Source organism: Urocampus carinirostris, chromosome 14 (genome assembly GCF_059441175.1).
Source record: "Urocampus carinirostris isolate Australia breed hairy pipefish chromosome 14, RoL_Ucar_1.0, whole genome shotgun sequence".
NCBI lineage: Eukaryota > Metazoa > Chordata > Actinopteri > Syngnathiformes > Syngnathidae > Urocampus > Urocampus carinirostris.
Window position 1 is genome coordinate 887,077 of NC_142362.1, and position 18,183 is coordinate 905,259.

The window sequence follows — 18,183 nt, forward strand, 5'->3', positions numbered from 1 at the left end:
AAAGGGTTCCCGAGCCCAGGGTTAAAAAGTCCGAAAGAGGAATCCGTGTAGAGCCCCCGGTGGAAAGCGCAGTTGTCTTTTAAAGTTGACTGAGTTTCTTTTTGCTGTGTGTTTTGAGCACATCGGCATGCGCTCTGACCCACATTCCACTTCCTCTTCTATTACGGGACGGGAAAGCAACACTCCCGCTCGTATGCCGTTTCCAGCTGCGGAGAGTTTGTTATTGCTCCTCAAAAGGGCCCGGGAACGACATCGGGAACGAGCCGCTCCTCTTGTCCGTTTTTCCGAGTAACGTTGCAAAGAGAAATTCCTGCCGGCTCTTTGTTTGGGTCACAAGATCCTAGAAATGACTGAATATGACGTGCATTCGTAGAAAAAAGTTGGGTATTATAACCCCAGAAAACTGGTCCTATAGGAAAAAATAAAACCAAACTTAGCCACTGCATAATAATAAGCGGCAGAATATGATAAAACTGTAATAATAAAAAAAAAAAGAGTCTTCTTTAAGCTTTTAATTCTCAGTTTGTACAAAAACTAACACATTGATCTGTTTAAAGTCTTTCGTAGTATATTAGGCCTGTTTATAGCAAATTACAAAACATGCATTTTCTATAAGAAGTACGCAAATCGAAGTAGAGCAATGTTCATTTTTGTATTGCCCTCATGTAGGTTTTAGATCAGGGGATGGTGTCATAATAGTTTGTGGTTTGCAATAATCTGTAGTCTGTTCAGCCATTTGACACTCCCTGTGATTAACGCCTATACAAATAAACAGGACTTGACTTGAGGTTTTTGAGTTTTTCCTTGCCCTCATGTAGGTTTTAGATCAGGGGATGGTGTCATCATAGTCTCTGGTTTGCAATAATCATTGATCTGTGCAGCCCTTTGAGACTCTTTGTGATTAAGAGCCTAACAAATAAACTGGACTTGACTTGACTATTGAAAACGTATTAAACACTCATATGGAGTTTTTAATAATCTCTACTTTGCAGTTTTTAGGTATTTTTTATATGATAACCTTGTCTTAGAACTACTTTCAACCTAAAAATGGCACCTTTACATGCTCCTAGGGAAAGAAATCCAACAAATTCTCCATTCTGAGTTTTGATTTTCAATGTTTGGCTGCTCTGCTATTTATTTTATTCATGCCTTTGTTTAAATAGTTAAAAAAGTTTGAGCAAATGAAGGGAAATTAAAGTCTTTTAATAACTATGGATATTTATTTCATATAATTATCAGGACCAGAGCGGAGACAGGACCCATTTGCGTTGCGTTTCTCAAGTTTTATTGGAAGAGAGAGAGAGGGTTGCACCCACGATCCGGTGATTGCTGGACGCGAGAAGCAGGTCGCTCTGATACTCAGATTGTCCTCCGAACGCGGAAGTGGATCTTCCGTGGCGGGCGATGGCGGTGTCAGGAAAGGAAAAACGGGTCAATAGCGGGGACAGGAGAGCAAAAACGTGGTCGGGGTTGGAAGCGAGTCGTAAGCCAGAATAAGAGAGAAGACGTGGTCAGGGACAAAAAGAAGTCGAAAGCCAGGACGGGAGGTTAGACGTGGTCAGGATCAAAAAACGGTCGAATCCGAAGAACAGACGGGAGCAAAAAACGGCACAGGTGGGAGTAAGGGTCGAAAAAGGCTTGCCTTGAAAAACAGAAGTTCGCAGACGGACTGACAAAAGGGGACAGACAGGACTGGGTACAAATACTGATCTGGAGCCAATCAGCAACCGCCGCAGTTGCTGCCAAAGGAGCGGGCACAGCTGAGTCACATCATGTCAATAATTTTTTTATGATTCATTTCTTTTGTATGCATTTTAATATTTGTTCGAGATATATTTTAGATTGTGGGAAAGCAGATCGGTTTATTTTATTGGGAATCGATTGAGTTGAGAGCATGTTTATTGAAAAAAATAACCATTTATCTCAGGAAACGACTTAATATTCATTTTTATTTTGTTTTCCCGTTCCGTGTTTGTTTGTCGGGATATTAATCACACAATGCTTTACAAAAAATATTCAATTTATAAATGTTTTATACGGCTATACAAACACATTTTGATTCCATCGGATTTGAAAATGTGAGTTTATGTGCACGTCTGAGTCACCGGATGACATCATCGCTGCTTGACTCGAATGTTGTCCTTGCGAAGCCAACCTTTTATAAATGAGCTTATTCAAGTGCCGTCTTCCCCCCCCACGTTAAAAAACCAACAACAACCTAGGACGAGAATAAACTGAATTGTCCTTCTGGGGAACGCTGCGGCTTCTTCCCACACTCCAAAACATGCACTTTATATGTTCACAGGACGACAGATGAGCTAGAAATAGATTTTTTTTTTCCCCCAAAAAAATGGCCGACTGCATACCATGTCGACATAGTTATTCTCCGTTAATGACGGTGAATGGATATGCCAGAAGTTTTGAAGCGCAGAGATATAAAAGCAGTTGATTTTTTGCTGTCGAGAAAGCCACAAATATTAAGACAAAATTCAACAAACCCGCTCTTCAAACAAAAGCTAATTTTTCAGCACATTGGATTTCAATGTGTGATGTTTGATGATTGGATAAAATCTATGAAATAATAATTATGCCAGAGCCTCTGTAAAATTTTCTCACTTCCGTAGTCACTTAAGAGTGGTGAGGCTCATTTCAACTATCATTGTCCTAAATAATGGTTTCAAAGCAAGGTGCAAGCAAAGTTCTTTTGCAAAAATGTCACCAATGACTACAAACAAGGATAGCAACATATTAGCCTTCAGTGCAGACAACACTGGGCGAAAAAGAGTAGTGCGTGCGCTGTGTGTTCAACCACTCACCCAATAAAATTGCTTCAGGTGCTTTGCTAGAGCTTCTGGGTGTTTAAAGTGTGTTATGTGGTTTTTCCTCATGCAGTGTCTCAACAATGAAAATAGTTTGTTTAATGAGCTCGCTGATAAAGGATTATTTAGCAAGTTGGTGTGACACCTCGACTGTAAACTGTACTTTAAATTGTGTCCGATATACACTGGACCGAATCCTTATTTGGTATTGTCTTTTCCTCACAACTGCGACAATCTGCTCCATGTGAACCATATATTAAGTAATTCTGCAAGGTGTATTTTATTTCCGAGCTATATGTACTTATGAAAAGAGCCATACGGTATCTGTCTCATGAGCCTTAGGTACCAGTTTGAGATCCATCTTTAAAAACAATCTGTAGTTACTATGTTATTTCCATGTTATAATTATTAGAAAGAGGGTTAAAATAGCTCGCCACTAAACCGCTAAAACATCTGCCCTATATAAAGGGCACAGAGTATAAATTATAGGCTAATTCTGGACGACATCATCATGTATTTACACGCACTGATCATGTCAATGAGTCGGAATGCCAGTTACAAATTAAATTATCCTAGAAAATCGCAATGACCCATCACCAGTGAACTGGTCTACGGACTAGTAGGGTGCTCTTTGTGGGCTCCTGGAGCTGGGACCTCGTTGGTGACCCCTAGCATTGACTAAAAATAACTAGCATTGACATTTGAGTAAACTAAGTGAGTAGACTAATTTTTGGTGCATTTAAATGACACCCGTTTTTATCATTGAAATCATATTTGGTAGTAGTCAATGGTAGGCTCCCAATTCGGTCTCTTGAAAGGCACTGTAGTCATCGAGTTCATTTTACTCACTACTATCCATCTATCCATTATCTGCTCCGCTTATCCTCAGTAGGGTCGCGGGGGTGCTGGAGCCCATCCCAGCGATCTTCGGGCAGTGGGCAGGGGACACCCTCAACTGACAACCAGACAATTCGCTCGCTCATTCACACCTACGGAGAATTTTGACCGGCCAATTCACCTGACACGCATGTTTTTGGAATGTGGGAGGAAACCCACGCAAGCACAGGGAGAACATGCAAACTCCACACAGAAAGGTTCGATCTCATGACCTCAGAACTGTGCCGCACACGCGCCGCTGTGCTGCCTAGTCACTACTAAATGGCACTAAATATTTCATGCCTGTAATAAATGTCACTGATCTCAAAACCATCATGTATTTTTCCGCTTTTTGTGCATATTTCCCTTTTCATTTTACATGAAGAGCAACCGACGTTTTGGAATTGATAAAACGTTCAGAATTGCGTTTTTTTATCAACGATCTGACGACCTGCCGGTGGAACCTTAAGGGCTTTTATCGTCGCCGGCGACTTCAATCAGGCATGCCTAAGGACTGTACTTCCCAAATTCATTCAATACGTGGACTGTGCAACCAAGGGGGAAAAACATCAAATCGTGTGTACAGTAACGTCAAACATGCGTACAGAGCTTCCCCCCTCCCCCCATCTAGCTGGTTCCGACCATCTCTGTCTGTCCCTCACCCCCTCCGGAGAAAAACAAAGCCTGCAACAAGGACAATACAAACATCTTCTTTGTTCTCTTCTATCCTCACCGTAAAATGTGAACCTGGAGTGCCACGTCCAATTTCCTTGTCACAATATGTTCAACCCATTTTGTAACAATGACAATAAAGGTAAATTCTATTCTACATACCTGTCGACTTGTACGTTTTTGCCGTACTAAGTAGGTTTATGATGCATTTTAAGACGGGTACGACGTACAAGAATATCTGTACGGAAAAAGGCAAATTTGTCAATGATGGCTACCATCCGGTATACACCGACGATCACCAAACGGCAAATCGATCGAGTCAAACAAGTTCGCCGCGGTAGCCTCTATCTCGGTATCGTTTTTTTTCTTTGCAAATAAAGCGAGCGTTTGATGCTACTGTGCGCATGCGTCTGCCTCTGTAGTGCCTAATTTCGACTTCCCTGCAAAATCCTCCCCCCCTCGCGTGAACGTGCATTCTGCTGTGCTTCTGACAATTGTTCCTGATTTTTTATTTTTTTCAATTTTTTAAAAATTGTTATTAAGAATACAATATAAAATGTTAAACTACATCTATAAACACGTTTGAAAAAAAATATGGTGTAAGATTTTTTTGTATTTTGTAAGGGAAACTACGACAGTGTCTGGAGCGCGACAGGTATATATTCCATTCTATTCTTACGGGACTTATGCCTTCGGGTCCAAGAGGTGTTGGCCGAACTGAGAGGAGTCCTTATTATTGTGATTGTTTGGGCTGTGTTGATGACCCTCGATAATGGAACTTTGCATTGAAAACAGGACGAAGAGGAGGAAATCAAGCTGGAGATCAACATGCTGAAGAAATACTCGCACCATCGCAACATTGCCACCTACTACGGCGCCTTCATCAAGAAAAGTCCACCCGGACACGATGACCAGCTCTGGGTATGTTTCCCGTCCTATCGATCAAATATGGCTTCTTGGAGCCTCCTTATTCCGTATCTTAGCCTTCCGTTGCTATTCTGCAACCCTTGTAGTGGGGACCTTGTCTATGAGGCCGAAAACGGTCAAAATATAATATAGAATTCATAATTGTAATTAAAGTACTACTAATGAAAATGTTTCTGGTGCCAATTTTGGCCCTTTGTGTGTCCACAACAAAAAACTACTACAAAATTAGGACATAATGACTTGAAAAATAAATATTAATTCATTAATTTGCTTTCATTCTAAAAAAAAAAATACGATAGAAATACTACAAAAATATTACTCGTGAAATACTACTGCAGAACGACTACACTTGAAATACTACAAAAATACAACTACAAATAATGTTGCTCGCATATTAAAGAAACTACTACTACAAAAATATGACAGAAAAACTACAAAAATAATGCTTTGAAAATACGTTTACAGCAATACTACAAAATACCTCCACAGTAACACTATAATAAAAAAATACTGTTACAGAAACATTACAACAAAAATACTCCAAAAAATACATCTACAGTAGTACTGCAATTATGATACAAAAGTTCTACTAAGGATATAATACAAAAATACTACTACAGAAATGCTACAGAAATACTACGAAAAAACAAATGAAGCAGTATATGGTAAATATAAAAGAAGTGCTTCAAACAGGGACCTAATATATTATTTTTCTTTAATTGTGAGCATTTCAAAACCAATTTGATGAAACTTATATATTGAAAAAACAAATATCAATAATATTTCATGCAGATGTTCGCATAATTGTTTATCTATATATTATGCATAAAATCAAAAATGGAAAGGCCTCCAGGAAAAGCCCCTTGGTCCAATTTTCTAACCAGACGTGGAAAGGAAAAAGAAAAAGAGAAAGACAGAGAGAAAGATAGAGAGAGAAAGAGATAGAGAAAAGGAGGAAAAGAGAGGGTGAAAGAGTAGGAGAGGAAGATAAAAAGAAAGAAAAAGAGAAACAAGTGTTCTTTGTCCCTTAAGAAAAGCAAAGGAAGGAAAGAAAATGAAAAAAAAAACAGTTGATAAAAGAAAAACCATAAGTAAGATAGGTAAATGAGAGAGAGAGAGCGACACAGAGAGAATTTGTCTTAGTCAACCACTAGTCAAGTCAAGTCCTGTTTATTTGTTTGGCCCTTAATCACAAAGAGTCTCGAAGCGCTGCACATATCAAAGACTATTGCAAACTATAGACTATTATGACACCATGCCCTGATCTAAAACCTACATGAGGGTAAATAATACACAGATGTCGGTAGAGCTGTTTTAAGTACGTCAACAACTTAGACAGAAACGTGACTGACGCACAGGTAGACACAGGCAGAAAAGGGGTGGGGCGACTGTTCAGCCAATCAGAACGCAGAAGACAATGCAAAATCCGCAAAGAAGCCAAGTAGTTGCGATCGTAGATGGTAACACTGAAATAAGGAGAAAATATATGCAAGCAGCAAGACAACGACTTCATTTTCGTGATCAAAGTCAAAAAAACAACTGGAATACATTTGTTCGATTGGCATCCAGACATAGATTTTGTAATAACTTCTAAACAAAATACCTTCCAAACAAGTTAAATATATATATATTAGTCACGGATTACTTAACCGCCTGAGAGAGAAAGGAAAGAGGAAAAGAGAAGGACAGAGAGAAAGATATAGACGGAAAGAGATAAAGAAAAGGAGGAAGAGAAAGATCAAAAGAGGAGAGAAGATAAAAAGAGAATTAAAGAAAAAAGGGGCGAAAGAGAGAAACATAAAGGGACAGAGAACAGTTAAGAAAGCGAAGGAGAGGCAAGATAAAAATAAAGGAAGGAAAGAAAATTAAAAAAGGAAAGGTTAATATAGGAAAAAACACAAGAGAGAATTGGACTCAGTCAACCACTAAAAAACATTTTACCAGAAAATCACAATGACCCAATTGCAACTAGTTTTGTCCCCTTGCCGTGACACCGCCTCACGAGTCCAATTGGTTTCTGCAGCTGGTGATGGAGTTCTGCGGGGCCGGTTCCATCACCGACTTGGTGAAGAACACCAAAGGCAACACACTGAAGGAGGACTGGATCGCTTACATCTCCAGGGAGATCCTCAGGGTAAGGAAATGCTCGACCGCCTCCATTTTTGCCTCCATTTTTTGCTCGTTCCTCACATTGTTCCTCTCGTTTCAGGGATTAGCTCACCTTCACGCCCATCACGTCATCCATCGCGACATTAAGGGCCAAAACGTGCTGTTGACGGAGAACGCCGAAGTCAAGCTAGGTGTGGAAAGATCAATCAAGATTTTCTCTTTTCTCCTAACTATACATTTTTAAAGTTTCAAAACTATTAAAAATAGTCATATTTGCATTTTCTATTCAAATGATAACTGTATTGATTTGGTAACCTGCATTCATCGTGAATGAATTCCCCTAAAAGTATGGGTGGATATCAATAAATGATCTTTAAATTGAAATAAAACCAAAGTCATATTCTTTGGTCATCGCAAGGCAAATTAAGATTTAGAAGTCAAAATGGATGGTGCTGCAATAGACGCTGTATCAGAAATTCAGTTTTTAGAGGTCATAATTGACAATAATTGAAGCTGGAAAATGCACATCAGACACATACAAACTAAAGTATCTAAAAACATTTCAATCATGAATAAAGCCAAATTAATGATTTGCATTTTTGCATTTCTATAGCGCTTTTCAAGTCAATGACTTCCCAAAGCGCTTTACAATGTGCTCCACATTTCCCAATAGCGGCCTTGCAGCCATGTAAGGCGCTAACCTGCTTATTGGGGGTATTAGGGGTTCAGTGTTTTACCCAAGGACACTTCGACATGTAACACGGACAAGCCGGGATTCGAACTGGGATCCCTTGATCCCAAGACGAGCGCTCTACCTCCTGAGCTACTGCCGCATTGTATAATGCTATAATGCATTGTATTGATGATATTGTTCTCTCGTTCTGCCATACTGAACATACTGTGCAGAAGTCTGGGGCAATTATTACACAAGTTCCTTTTTTATCCTCCCAAAAACGTGCAATTAGAACCATATCTTGATCATACTCATATTTTATTCCTGCAGTCCAAATGATTAAAATGAGATGAGATATTCAAGGTCAACAAAAACAACATCCCAAAATGATTCATTCGGAAAGAGTGAAATGATAACTTAAGGGGCTGTCGTAAATTCAAAATCCCAAAGGTGAGAACCACCAGGAAAAGTATGTGTGTGTCTGTGTGCGGAGTCAAACTTTGGAACAATTTACAAAACCAGATCAAACAATGTCCAACTATTCACTTGTTCAAATTTAAATACAAAAAACATTCCTGGCGGAATACAGAGATGAAGAAAATGGGTGATACGGGAGATTGGGAATAGTGCGTCTAGAACTCTGGTTAACTTTGTTGTTATTGTTGCTATTGTTATATCATAACTGTTTTTATTAATATTATTTCTATTGTTGTTATTATCATTGCTGTATTTAAGAGAGAAGATGAAGGGGTAGGGAATAGAAGCATTTGCTTTTGACTACCCCTTTTCCAACATATTATGTAACGTTATTTGGTTGTTGAGTTATTGTTTTTATTTGAATGTTCAAAATCAAGTTTTCATTCATTCATAACCGTGTAGTCAACCACAACTACATTTCGTATTTAAACACCATCGTGACAAAATTCTGACCTCTGTCTTGATTCCTCGTCAGTGGACTTTGGAGTTAGCGCCCAGTTGGACCGAACGGTGGGCCGCCGGAACACCTTCATCGGGACGCCATATTGGATGGCTCCCGAAGTCATCGCTTGTGACGAAAACCCGGACGCTACTTATGACTACCGGGTACGCGTGCCCGCAATAGACCCCCCATTGACGCACCTTTTTGTGATGTATTTTTTTCCCCCTCTTCCTCGGTCTAGAGCGACCTTTGGTCATGCGGAATAACCGCCATCGAAATGGCTGAAGGAGCACCACGTAAGTTATTGATTATGTATACTGCCAGTTTTGGGACCCATTGCTAGTTAGATAGATACTTTATTCATCCCCGTAGGGAAAGTCACACTTCCAGCAGTATCCTTTTGTTGTTTATTAACAGATTAACAGGATGCCCTCGGGGTGCTGTGTTGTAGCTTAGCAACAGCGGAGAGGATGCAGCACACGCTAGGCCAAAAGTTCGACGTCCCTGCAGCAGATGAAAATCTTTGTGTCCAGGGTGACACCACCTCGGGTTTCACGTAGATAGCGAGTCCGCCTCCTCTCAGCTTCCCGCAAGCTTTCGTGTCTCTGTCTAACAGCGCTGAAGCCGGGTAGCTCCACGTTAGCGTCCGGGATGCTAGACGTGAGCCACGTTTCCGTAAAAGACAGCAAACTGCACTCCCTGTACGCTTTGATGTTTTCCACCAGCAGAGCCAGTTCCTCGGTCTTATTTGGTAGAGAGTTCACATTTCCCATGATTACGGACGGTACCGAAGGCTTATAACGCCACTAGCCGCTTAGCCTTAGCTCCGGCTCTGCAGCCACGATAGGGCCCCCTCATCACGCCAGAATTCTTCAGGACGAGGAGTTGATTCCTCGAATAAACGCATTTTTGTGCGTTAAAACCCATAACCATAGGATAGAAAGTCATCCAAAGTATAGTTGTCAAACAGAATGAAAAACACCGCCTTTGATGCATTTGATGTTAATACAGTACATGATGTATACCCCATTTTCCGGACTGTAAGTCGCAGTTTTTTTCATCGTTTGTCCAAGGTTGCGACTTACACTTTGGCACGACTGATACATTTTAATTACGGGTATTTCATGTCACATGTTATTTTCACACTAAACTGCAAGAGGGCGCTCCAGGCCTGTGTTGATCATTTCAACTTTGACCGCGACGTCGGAAAAAGGAAGCTGGTGTCACAGACCAGGAACAGAGACAGGACCCAATTGCGTTCGTTTTACTCGTCTTTTATTAAGAAGGAGAGCAGGACTTGCATCCACAATCCGATGATCGTCGGTCACGGGTGGCAGATAGCAGGAACGCGGAAGTGGCGCTTCCGTGTCGAGCGAAGGTAGTCGTTGACAACGAGAAAAAACAGGTCGATGGCCAGGACGGGGGAGGAAAACAAAAACGGGCCCAGAAAAGAGGTCGGCAACAGGTATCAGGCAGGAAACAGGCTAGGATAGAGTTAGGAGTCACAAAAGTTTGCCTAGCGTGTAGCAAAGGTTTGTAGACGATCCGACAAATGTTGACAGAAAGGCGGGGGCCAATCAGCGTCCACGGCTTTTGGCGCCAACGAAGCAGCCATAGGTGCCCCGCATCAGTAATCATGACAGCCGGCGCATCGTCTAGCTCAGGGGTGGCCAACCCGGTCCTCAAGAGCCGCATGTCCTGCATGTTTTTGGAGTTTCTCTGTTCAAATACAGGTGATCCCAATCACCTGGGTCATTATCAAGCTCCCGCACACTTTGCAAACAATCTTAAAATTTGCATCAACTGAGAAACCTCCAAAACATGCAGGACATGCGGCTCTTGAGGACCGGGTTGGCCACCCCTGGTCTAGCTCTATCAGGGAGTGGTCTACGGGTAAAAATGACACCAACGATGACGATTTGATTGGATTTAGTGATTTGGAGTGAAGATGATCGTTAGCATGTTCTTTATGCTAACTATCTCAATAACTTACTATGTTACGTCACGCTTTGTACCTTAAGATATGCAAGTACGTGTAACGTTAGTATATATATATTTTATTCTTATTTAAAATTGCCTTGTAAGATGACGTGTATGTTTTTGGCAAAATTATTTTATCAGATTAAGTTCTCCCGAAAAAACCCCGAGTGCGACTTACACATGGTTTTTCCTTCTTAATTATGCATTTTTTGGCTCGTGTAGTCCGGAAAATACTGTAGTAGGAAAACTGCAGCACAAGGGGCCCCAAAAAAATCTCCTATTCCTGACCAGGAAGTGAAAATGCCCTAAGACCTGGTCTACTGTAGAGCATACTCTGGAGCAAGACTTGTCTTGAACTGTTGCATTATTTTCTTTTGTGTTCTTTCACAGCCTTGTGCGACATGCATCCCATGAGAGCGCTCTTTCTCATCCCCAGAAATCCACCTCCTCGACTCAAGTCCAAAAAATGGTGCCGACCTTTTCATTTTCTTTGATTTAATCCAATCGAGATGAAACATTTGAAGTGAAGGACGCTGCTCACAGGTCCAAAAAGTTCTTCAGTTTCATCGAAGGCTGCCTGGTGAAAAACTACACGCAGCGGCCGCCCACCGAGCAACTGTTGAAGCACCCCTTCATCAGGGACCAGCCCAACGAGCGGCAAGTCCGAATTCAGCTCAAGGACCACATCGATCGGACCAAGAAGAAGAGAGGAGAAAAGGGTGAGCTTTTACGCTGCGCCTTTAAGGCAGGGGTCGGGAACCCTATACAGGGCTCTTTTCCTGAATACGTCTGGCCCCGAACATAGATAGAGATAGATGGATACTTTATTCATCCCCGTAGGGAAATTGACACTTCCAGCAGTATCCTTCTGTTGAAAAATAAAATAATAATAAAATAGAATACAGAAATACCCAATATAACGTGTTGTTATAGAGTATTTAAATAGTGCTACGGAAAATACACACTGTCATAAAAATAGGGTCATATGCAAACAGGGATGGGTAGGGTTACTTGAACTGGATTACTTTCAATGACTTTTGGATGACTCCAATAGCAAATCTGCTAATAAAAGACAAAAGAAACTAAATATGAATAAAATGATGACTCACAACACGTGGTAAGCTTTCTCTCCCGGCTTTGATCTCTTTGATCTCCGGCAAAACGAACATCAAATGCGACAGAAACAAAATTAAAATAAATCCAAACAGCTTGCCAACATCATTTTTGCCGTTCCGTGTATTCCGTTACTCCCCGAGCCTGCACAAAATTGAGTTATTTTATTCATATTTAGTTTCTTTTGTCTTTTATTAGCATATTTGGTATTGGAGTCATCCGAAAGTAATTGAAAGTAATCCAGTTAAAGTAACCCTACCCAACCCTGTATGCCAATGTGAGGGTGGGGTTTATAGTGGGCTTTTACTCCCCTGGGTGGAGTTCAAGAGCCTCATGACATGAGGAAGAAATGATCTCCTCAGTCTGTCCGTGGAACAAGACTGTGACAGCTGTCTGTCGCTGAAGCTGCTCTTCCGTTTTGAGATGATGCTGTGTATGGGATGTCATGAATTGTCCATGATTGACCTCAGCTTGTTCAGTGCCCGTCTCTCAGCTTCAGTTGTCAGGCTGCCCAGTTCTGTGCCCACAACAAAGCCCGCCTTCCTCACCAGTTTATTAAGACGAGAGGCATCCTTCTTCCTAGCGCTGCCTCGTAGAAGAGGGTGCTTACCACACAGTCTCATAGAACATTTGCAGGATCTTTTTGCAGATGTTGAAGGACGCCAGCCTTCTGAGGAAGTACAGTCGGCTTTGTCCTTTCCTGCATAGAGCTTCTGTATTGGCAGTCCAATCTAGTTTATTGTCCAGCTGCACACCCAGGTATATGTAGGTCTGGACAAATTCTACACATTCTCCTTTGATAGTTCCAGGTTCCAGGTGAGTTCTAGTTCTCCTGAAGTCCACCACCATCTCCCTGGTCTTGGTGGTGTTCAGGTTCAGGTGGTTAGCGTCGCTCCGGAATCCATTTCCTGTCCTCCTCCTCCTGCCCACTTCTGATACATCCCACGATAGCAGTGTCACGAACATGCACAAATATTTACTGTTTTGATCCACGTGGAGCCGATGTTGGCACGTGGAAAGTCGAAATGCCACAGAATTCTCGGTCTGAGTCGAGTCTAGTGCCCGCCTAGCTGACGTACCGCTTATAATGTGAACGGTTCGGTCCAGTATACAGTGGCTTGTGAAACTATTTGTCCCCCTTAAACTTTGTGACCTTTTGCTCCATTTCAAACTTCAAACATCAAGATATAAAATTGTAACTTCTTGTGAAGAATTAACAATAAGTGGGACACAATCATGAACTGGAACGCACTTTATTGGATATTTTCAACTTTTTTTACAAAAAAAAACCCCACGAAAAAGTCTGTGTGCAAAATGATTCAGCCCCTTTACTTTCAGTGCAGCAAACTCTGTCCAGAAGTTCAGTGAGGATCTCTGAATGATTCAATACGGATCTAAATGACTAACGATGATAAATGGAATCCGCCTGTGTGTCATCGAGTCTGTATAAATGCACCTGCACTGTGATCGTCTCAGGTCTGTTTAAAGCGCAGAGAGCATCATGAAGAACGAGGAACACGCCAGGCAGGTCCGAGATACTGTTTTGGAGAAGTTTAAAGCTGGATTTGGATACAAAAGAGTTCCCAAGCTTTAAACATCCCAAGGAGCACTGTGCAAGCGATAATATTGAAATGGAAGGAGTATCAGACCACTGCCAATCGACCAAGATCGGGCTGTCCCCCTAGACTTCCAGCTCATCCAAGGAGAAAACTGATCAGAGATGCAGCCAAGAGGCCCATGATCACTCTGGATGAACTGCAGAGGTCTACAGCTCAGGTGGGAGAATCTGTCAATAGGACAACAATCAGTCTGGCTTTTATGGAAGAGTGGCAAGAAGGAAGCCATTTCTTAAAGATATCCATAAAAAGTGTAATTTAAAGTTTGCCGCAAGCCACTTGGGATACACACCAAACCTGTGGAAGAAGGTGCTCTGGTCAGATGAGGTCAAAATCGAACCTTTTGGCAACAATGCAAGACGTGATTGGCGTAAAAGCAACACAGCTCATCACCCTCAACACACCATCCCCACAGTCAAACATGGGGGTGGCAGCATCATGGTTTTCTTCTTCAGGGACAGGGAAGATGGTTAAAATGGATAAGATGGATGGAGCCGAATACAGGACCATTCTGGAAGAAAATCTGATGGATTCCGCAAAAGACCTGAGACTGGGACGGGGATTTGTCTTCCAACAAGACAATCATCCGAAACATAAAGCAAAAGCTACAATGGAATAGTTCACCCAAAAACATAGGGGTTAGAATGGCCAAGTCAAATTCCAGACCCCAATCCAATTGAGTATCTGTGGAAAGAACTGAAAACTGTTGACGAACGCTTTCCATCCAACCTCACTGAACTCGAGCTATTTTGCAAGGAGGAATGGGCCCAAATATCCGTTTTGTCCATGTGCAAAACGGATAGAGACATACCCCGAGGGACTTGCAACTGGCATCGCAGCAAAAGGTACCGCTACAAAGTATTAACTCAATAGGGCTGAATCATTTTGCACATCTACTTTTTCGTTTTTTATTTGTTAAAAACTGTTTAAAATATCCAATCAAGTGTGTTCCACTTCGTGATTGTGTCCCACTTATTGTTGATGCTTCACAAGAAATATTGGATAAGCGACCAGGAACAAAAGTCTTGACTCCATTCTGCAGTCAAGGTGTCACACTAACAGACTTGAAAGTAATCCAGTTACATGACTTCAATATTCTAGTATTGGGATTATGTTGCTGATGACATTTTTCAACTGGTAACTAGTAACTCTATCTGATTACATTGTTAAAGTAACCCAACCCTGTCACTCACTGCTGTATCCTCCCATATATAGCGAAGGTTTTAATCGGAATAAACACAAAGATCACGTATATGGTTTGTCTCTCGGCACGTAAACCGTCCTTTGGAGTCGCTCCAGAAATCCAATGGGATTCTAGCCCGCATGTAAACAAAGTCACGCTTCTTCCACAGATGAGACGGAATACGAGTATAGCGGGAGTGAAGAAGAGGAAGAGGAATCGTCAGAGCAAGAAGGAGAGCCGAGGTAAAACGCGTGGAAATTGAGCTTTTCCAGCTGCTGCTTTTAGCACACAGTTTAGCCCTGATTGTGATGGTCGCTGAGTCCCATTGTTCCGGCATCTTCTAATGAATTCCACTGTGTCCTTCTCTAGCCACTCCTGTTAGCAATGTGGCTAATTGGGTGACACAATTTCCTCTTTGGCTTAAGATGGATAGATAGATACTTTATTCGTAGGGAAATTCACACTTCCAGCAGTATCCTTTGTTGATTATTAACAGATTAACAGGATGGCCTCAGGATGCTGTGTTGTAGTTTAGCAACAGCAGAGGGAATGACGTCCAGGGTTGGGTAGGGTTACTTTAACTGGATTACTTTCGATTACTTTTGGATTACTCCAATACCAAATATGCTAATAAAAGACAAAAGAAACTAAATATGAACAAAATGATGACTCACAACACGTGGTAAGCTTTCTCTCCTGGCTTTTGATCTCCGGCAAAACTAACATACACAGAACAAAATGAAAATCAATCCAAACAGCTTGCCAACATCATTTTTGCCGTTCCGTGTTTTCCGTTACTCCCCAAGCCTGCACAAAATGTTGTCATTTTACTCATATTTAATTTCTTTTGTCTTTTATTAGCATATTTGGTATTGGAGTAAACAAAAAGTAATTGAAAGTAATCCAGTTAAAGTAACCCTACCCAACCCTGATGACGTCACACGCTAGACCAAAAGTTGGACATCCCTGCAGCAAATGGAAATCTTTGTGCCCAGGGTTACACCACCTCGATTCACGTAGATAGCGAGTCCACCTCCTCTCCACTTCCCGTAGGCTTTCTTATCTCTAACAGCGCTGTAGCCGGGTAGCTCCACGTTAGCGTGATCATTTTGGGTATTTAATCGGAACTTTCCGAGATCGTCGTCTACCGATGTTCTTCAATTGAGTATCACATCTCAACAACGGTTATGACCGGTGATCCATTGAAAACGTTCTCATGCATTGCCGTGTCCTTGCAGTTCCATCGTCAACGTCCCGGGAGAATCCACGCTGCGTCGGGACTTTATCCGTCTGCAGCAGGAGAACAAGGAGCGCTCGGAGGCCCTGCGCCGCCAGCAGCTCCTACAGGAGCAGCAGCTCCGCGAGCAAGAGGAATACAAGCGCCAGCTGCTGGCGGAGCGGCAGAAGCGCATCGAGCAACAAAAGGAGCAGCGGCGGCGCTTGGAAGAGGTCGGTGGTGCAGGACACTTTTGTAGTCGTGGGACATTAACATGTTTTCTTCATTGTATTTGAACTGGTTTTATTCCGAACTTTACAGACCGACATTTTTTTAGTAGGTATAAATGCATGTAACCTAAGAAGTTACATGTGGGGTTCCCCAAGGTTCAATTCTAGGGCCAGTACTTTTTAATCCATGTATGCTTCCCCTCTGAGACGTTGAGTCCCTTTCCATAGTTACGCTCACAATACTCAGCTGTACATTGCCATGTTTCTTGATGACACACGTCTAATGAATACACTTTCAAAATGCATTTTAGATATTAAAACATGTATGCCAGAGACATTTAACAGCTTACTCAGGGCAAATGCAGCAGTCTTTGTTATTGGCCCTGAAAGTCAGACAAAGAAACGTTTTTTTCCAAAACTACCGATATTTTAGACCTTCAGATTGCGTTCAAAATGTGGGCGTTCTTTTCAACTCTGAGCTCTATTTTATTACACATATTGAAAATATTTTACAAATTGGGTTTTATCATCTCCAGAATATGGCTAGGCAACCTCTTGCAAACACTGAGGTGTTACCGTATGCTTCTATATCGTCTTGTTTGGATTATTGTAATGCCCTGCTCTCTGGTCTTCCCAAAAAGAACATTGCCAGCTTGCGGCTACTATAAAAAGCTGGGAGGAGGGATCACATGACATCAATTTTAAAATCGCTGCATTAGCTGCCTGTTCGTTTCAGGATCAATTTAAAGCGGCTTTTACTCGTTTTTAATTGTCTTAATGGTCTTGGGCCGTCCTATCTGTCTGATTTGCTTTAATGATATCGGCCCTCTGGCAGCGACTTGTTGACTGTTCTTAGTGTGAGGACCAAAACAGACCAATGGTGAAGAACCATTCAGCCACTCTGGTCCTCATCTATGGAATGGACTGCTGTAGGGATTAAGGACTAAGGGGGACCCTTGATATTTTTAAGAGGGGGTTCAAGACCCACTCTTTAATATGGCTTTAAACAGACTTTACTTGATGATATGTTTAACTTCCAAACTTTTCTTGTAGCATAATTTAATTTTACTTCACATTTTTAAGTTTTGTTCTGCAGTTGTTGTTATTTCAGTGCTTCCTTATTTAAGGGGCCCATACTGGTAGGGTGAGGTTCGATGGCTGAAATCCCGAGGCTAGTAAGAGACACTAGGGATCCTTCTTCCTCCTGACATATTCACACATCTAAACAAATCATACAGTTTACCTGACTTTAGTCCACACCACCTGTGGCACTTTATTGTAAATGGAGTATCCCCATACACCAGTGCTGATCTAAAAGCTTATATGATTCTGGATGCTTCGTAGCTGGTTGGGTTACAAGTACGCGTTGTTGCGCCGACAGGGTGAGGTACCTTATAATGGCAAAGGTGAGACACTAATGTTAGCTGGGTATGCTAATCTGTTTTCTATCAAGGGATCTCAAATAGATTGTAACTGAAGCATAGGAAAGGACGGATTTGCGTTGTAGGGGGTGGGATTCTTCTGCGGGCGAGTCGGAGTTGGCCACGACACTCGTACCTACTTAGCATTAAACTGATCAAAAATACATCAAACGTACCTTGTAAAAATGCAAATTCTGGAATATAAATTGAGAGCTGCAAGTCCCTCCGTGTGTTTTGGCGGTAAACATTGCCGTCTTCATCAAAAGGATACAATAAAGTGCCACACCGGGCTAAAAACTAGCAATCAACCGATATGGGGTTTTCAGGGCGGATACCGATTATTAGTATTTAGAAGAGCCCGGTAACCGATATTTGGAGCCGATAGTCATTTGTGTAAAACCTTAAAAATCGGCATGTTTTTTTTTTTTT

At 41.7% G+C, this 18,183-nt stretch overlaps 1 protein-coding gene across 5 annotated transcripts in view; it reads left to right on the forward strand.

The window, feature by feature from the left end:
* Positions 1–18,183, forward strand: part of LOC148352400 (mitogen-activated protein kinase kinase kinase kinase 4-like) — an 83,233-nt gene that overhangs the window by 30,987 nt on the left and 34,063 nt on the right. For all 5 annotated transcript variants that reach the window (XM_088353443.1, XM_088353444.1, XM_088353447.1 and 2 more), the window contains exons 4-12: positions 5,163–5,288; positions 7,318–7,428; positions 7,504–7,594; positions 9,029–9,159; positions 9,237–9,291; positions 11,366–11,444; positions 11,519–11,694; positions 15,057–15,129; positions 16,126–16,336. In XM_088353443.1, the coding sequence (XP_088209569.1) occupies positions 5,163–5,288; positions 7,318–7,428; positions 7,504–7,594; positions 9,029–9,159; positions 9,237–9,291; positions 11,366–11,444; positions 11,519–11,694; positions 15,057–15,129; positions 16,126–16,336 (1,053 nt within the window). The remainder of the gene's footprint in view (positions 1–5,162; positions 5,289–7,317; positions 7,429–7,503; positions 7,595–9,028; positions 9,160–9,236; positions 9,292–11,365; positions 11,445–11,518; positions 11,695–15,056; positions 15,130–16,125; positions 16,337–18,183) is intronic.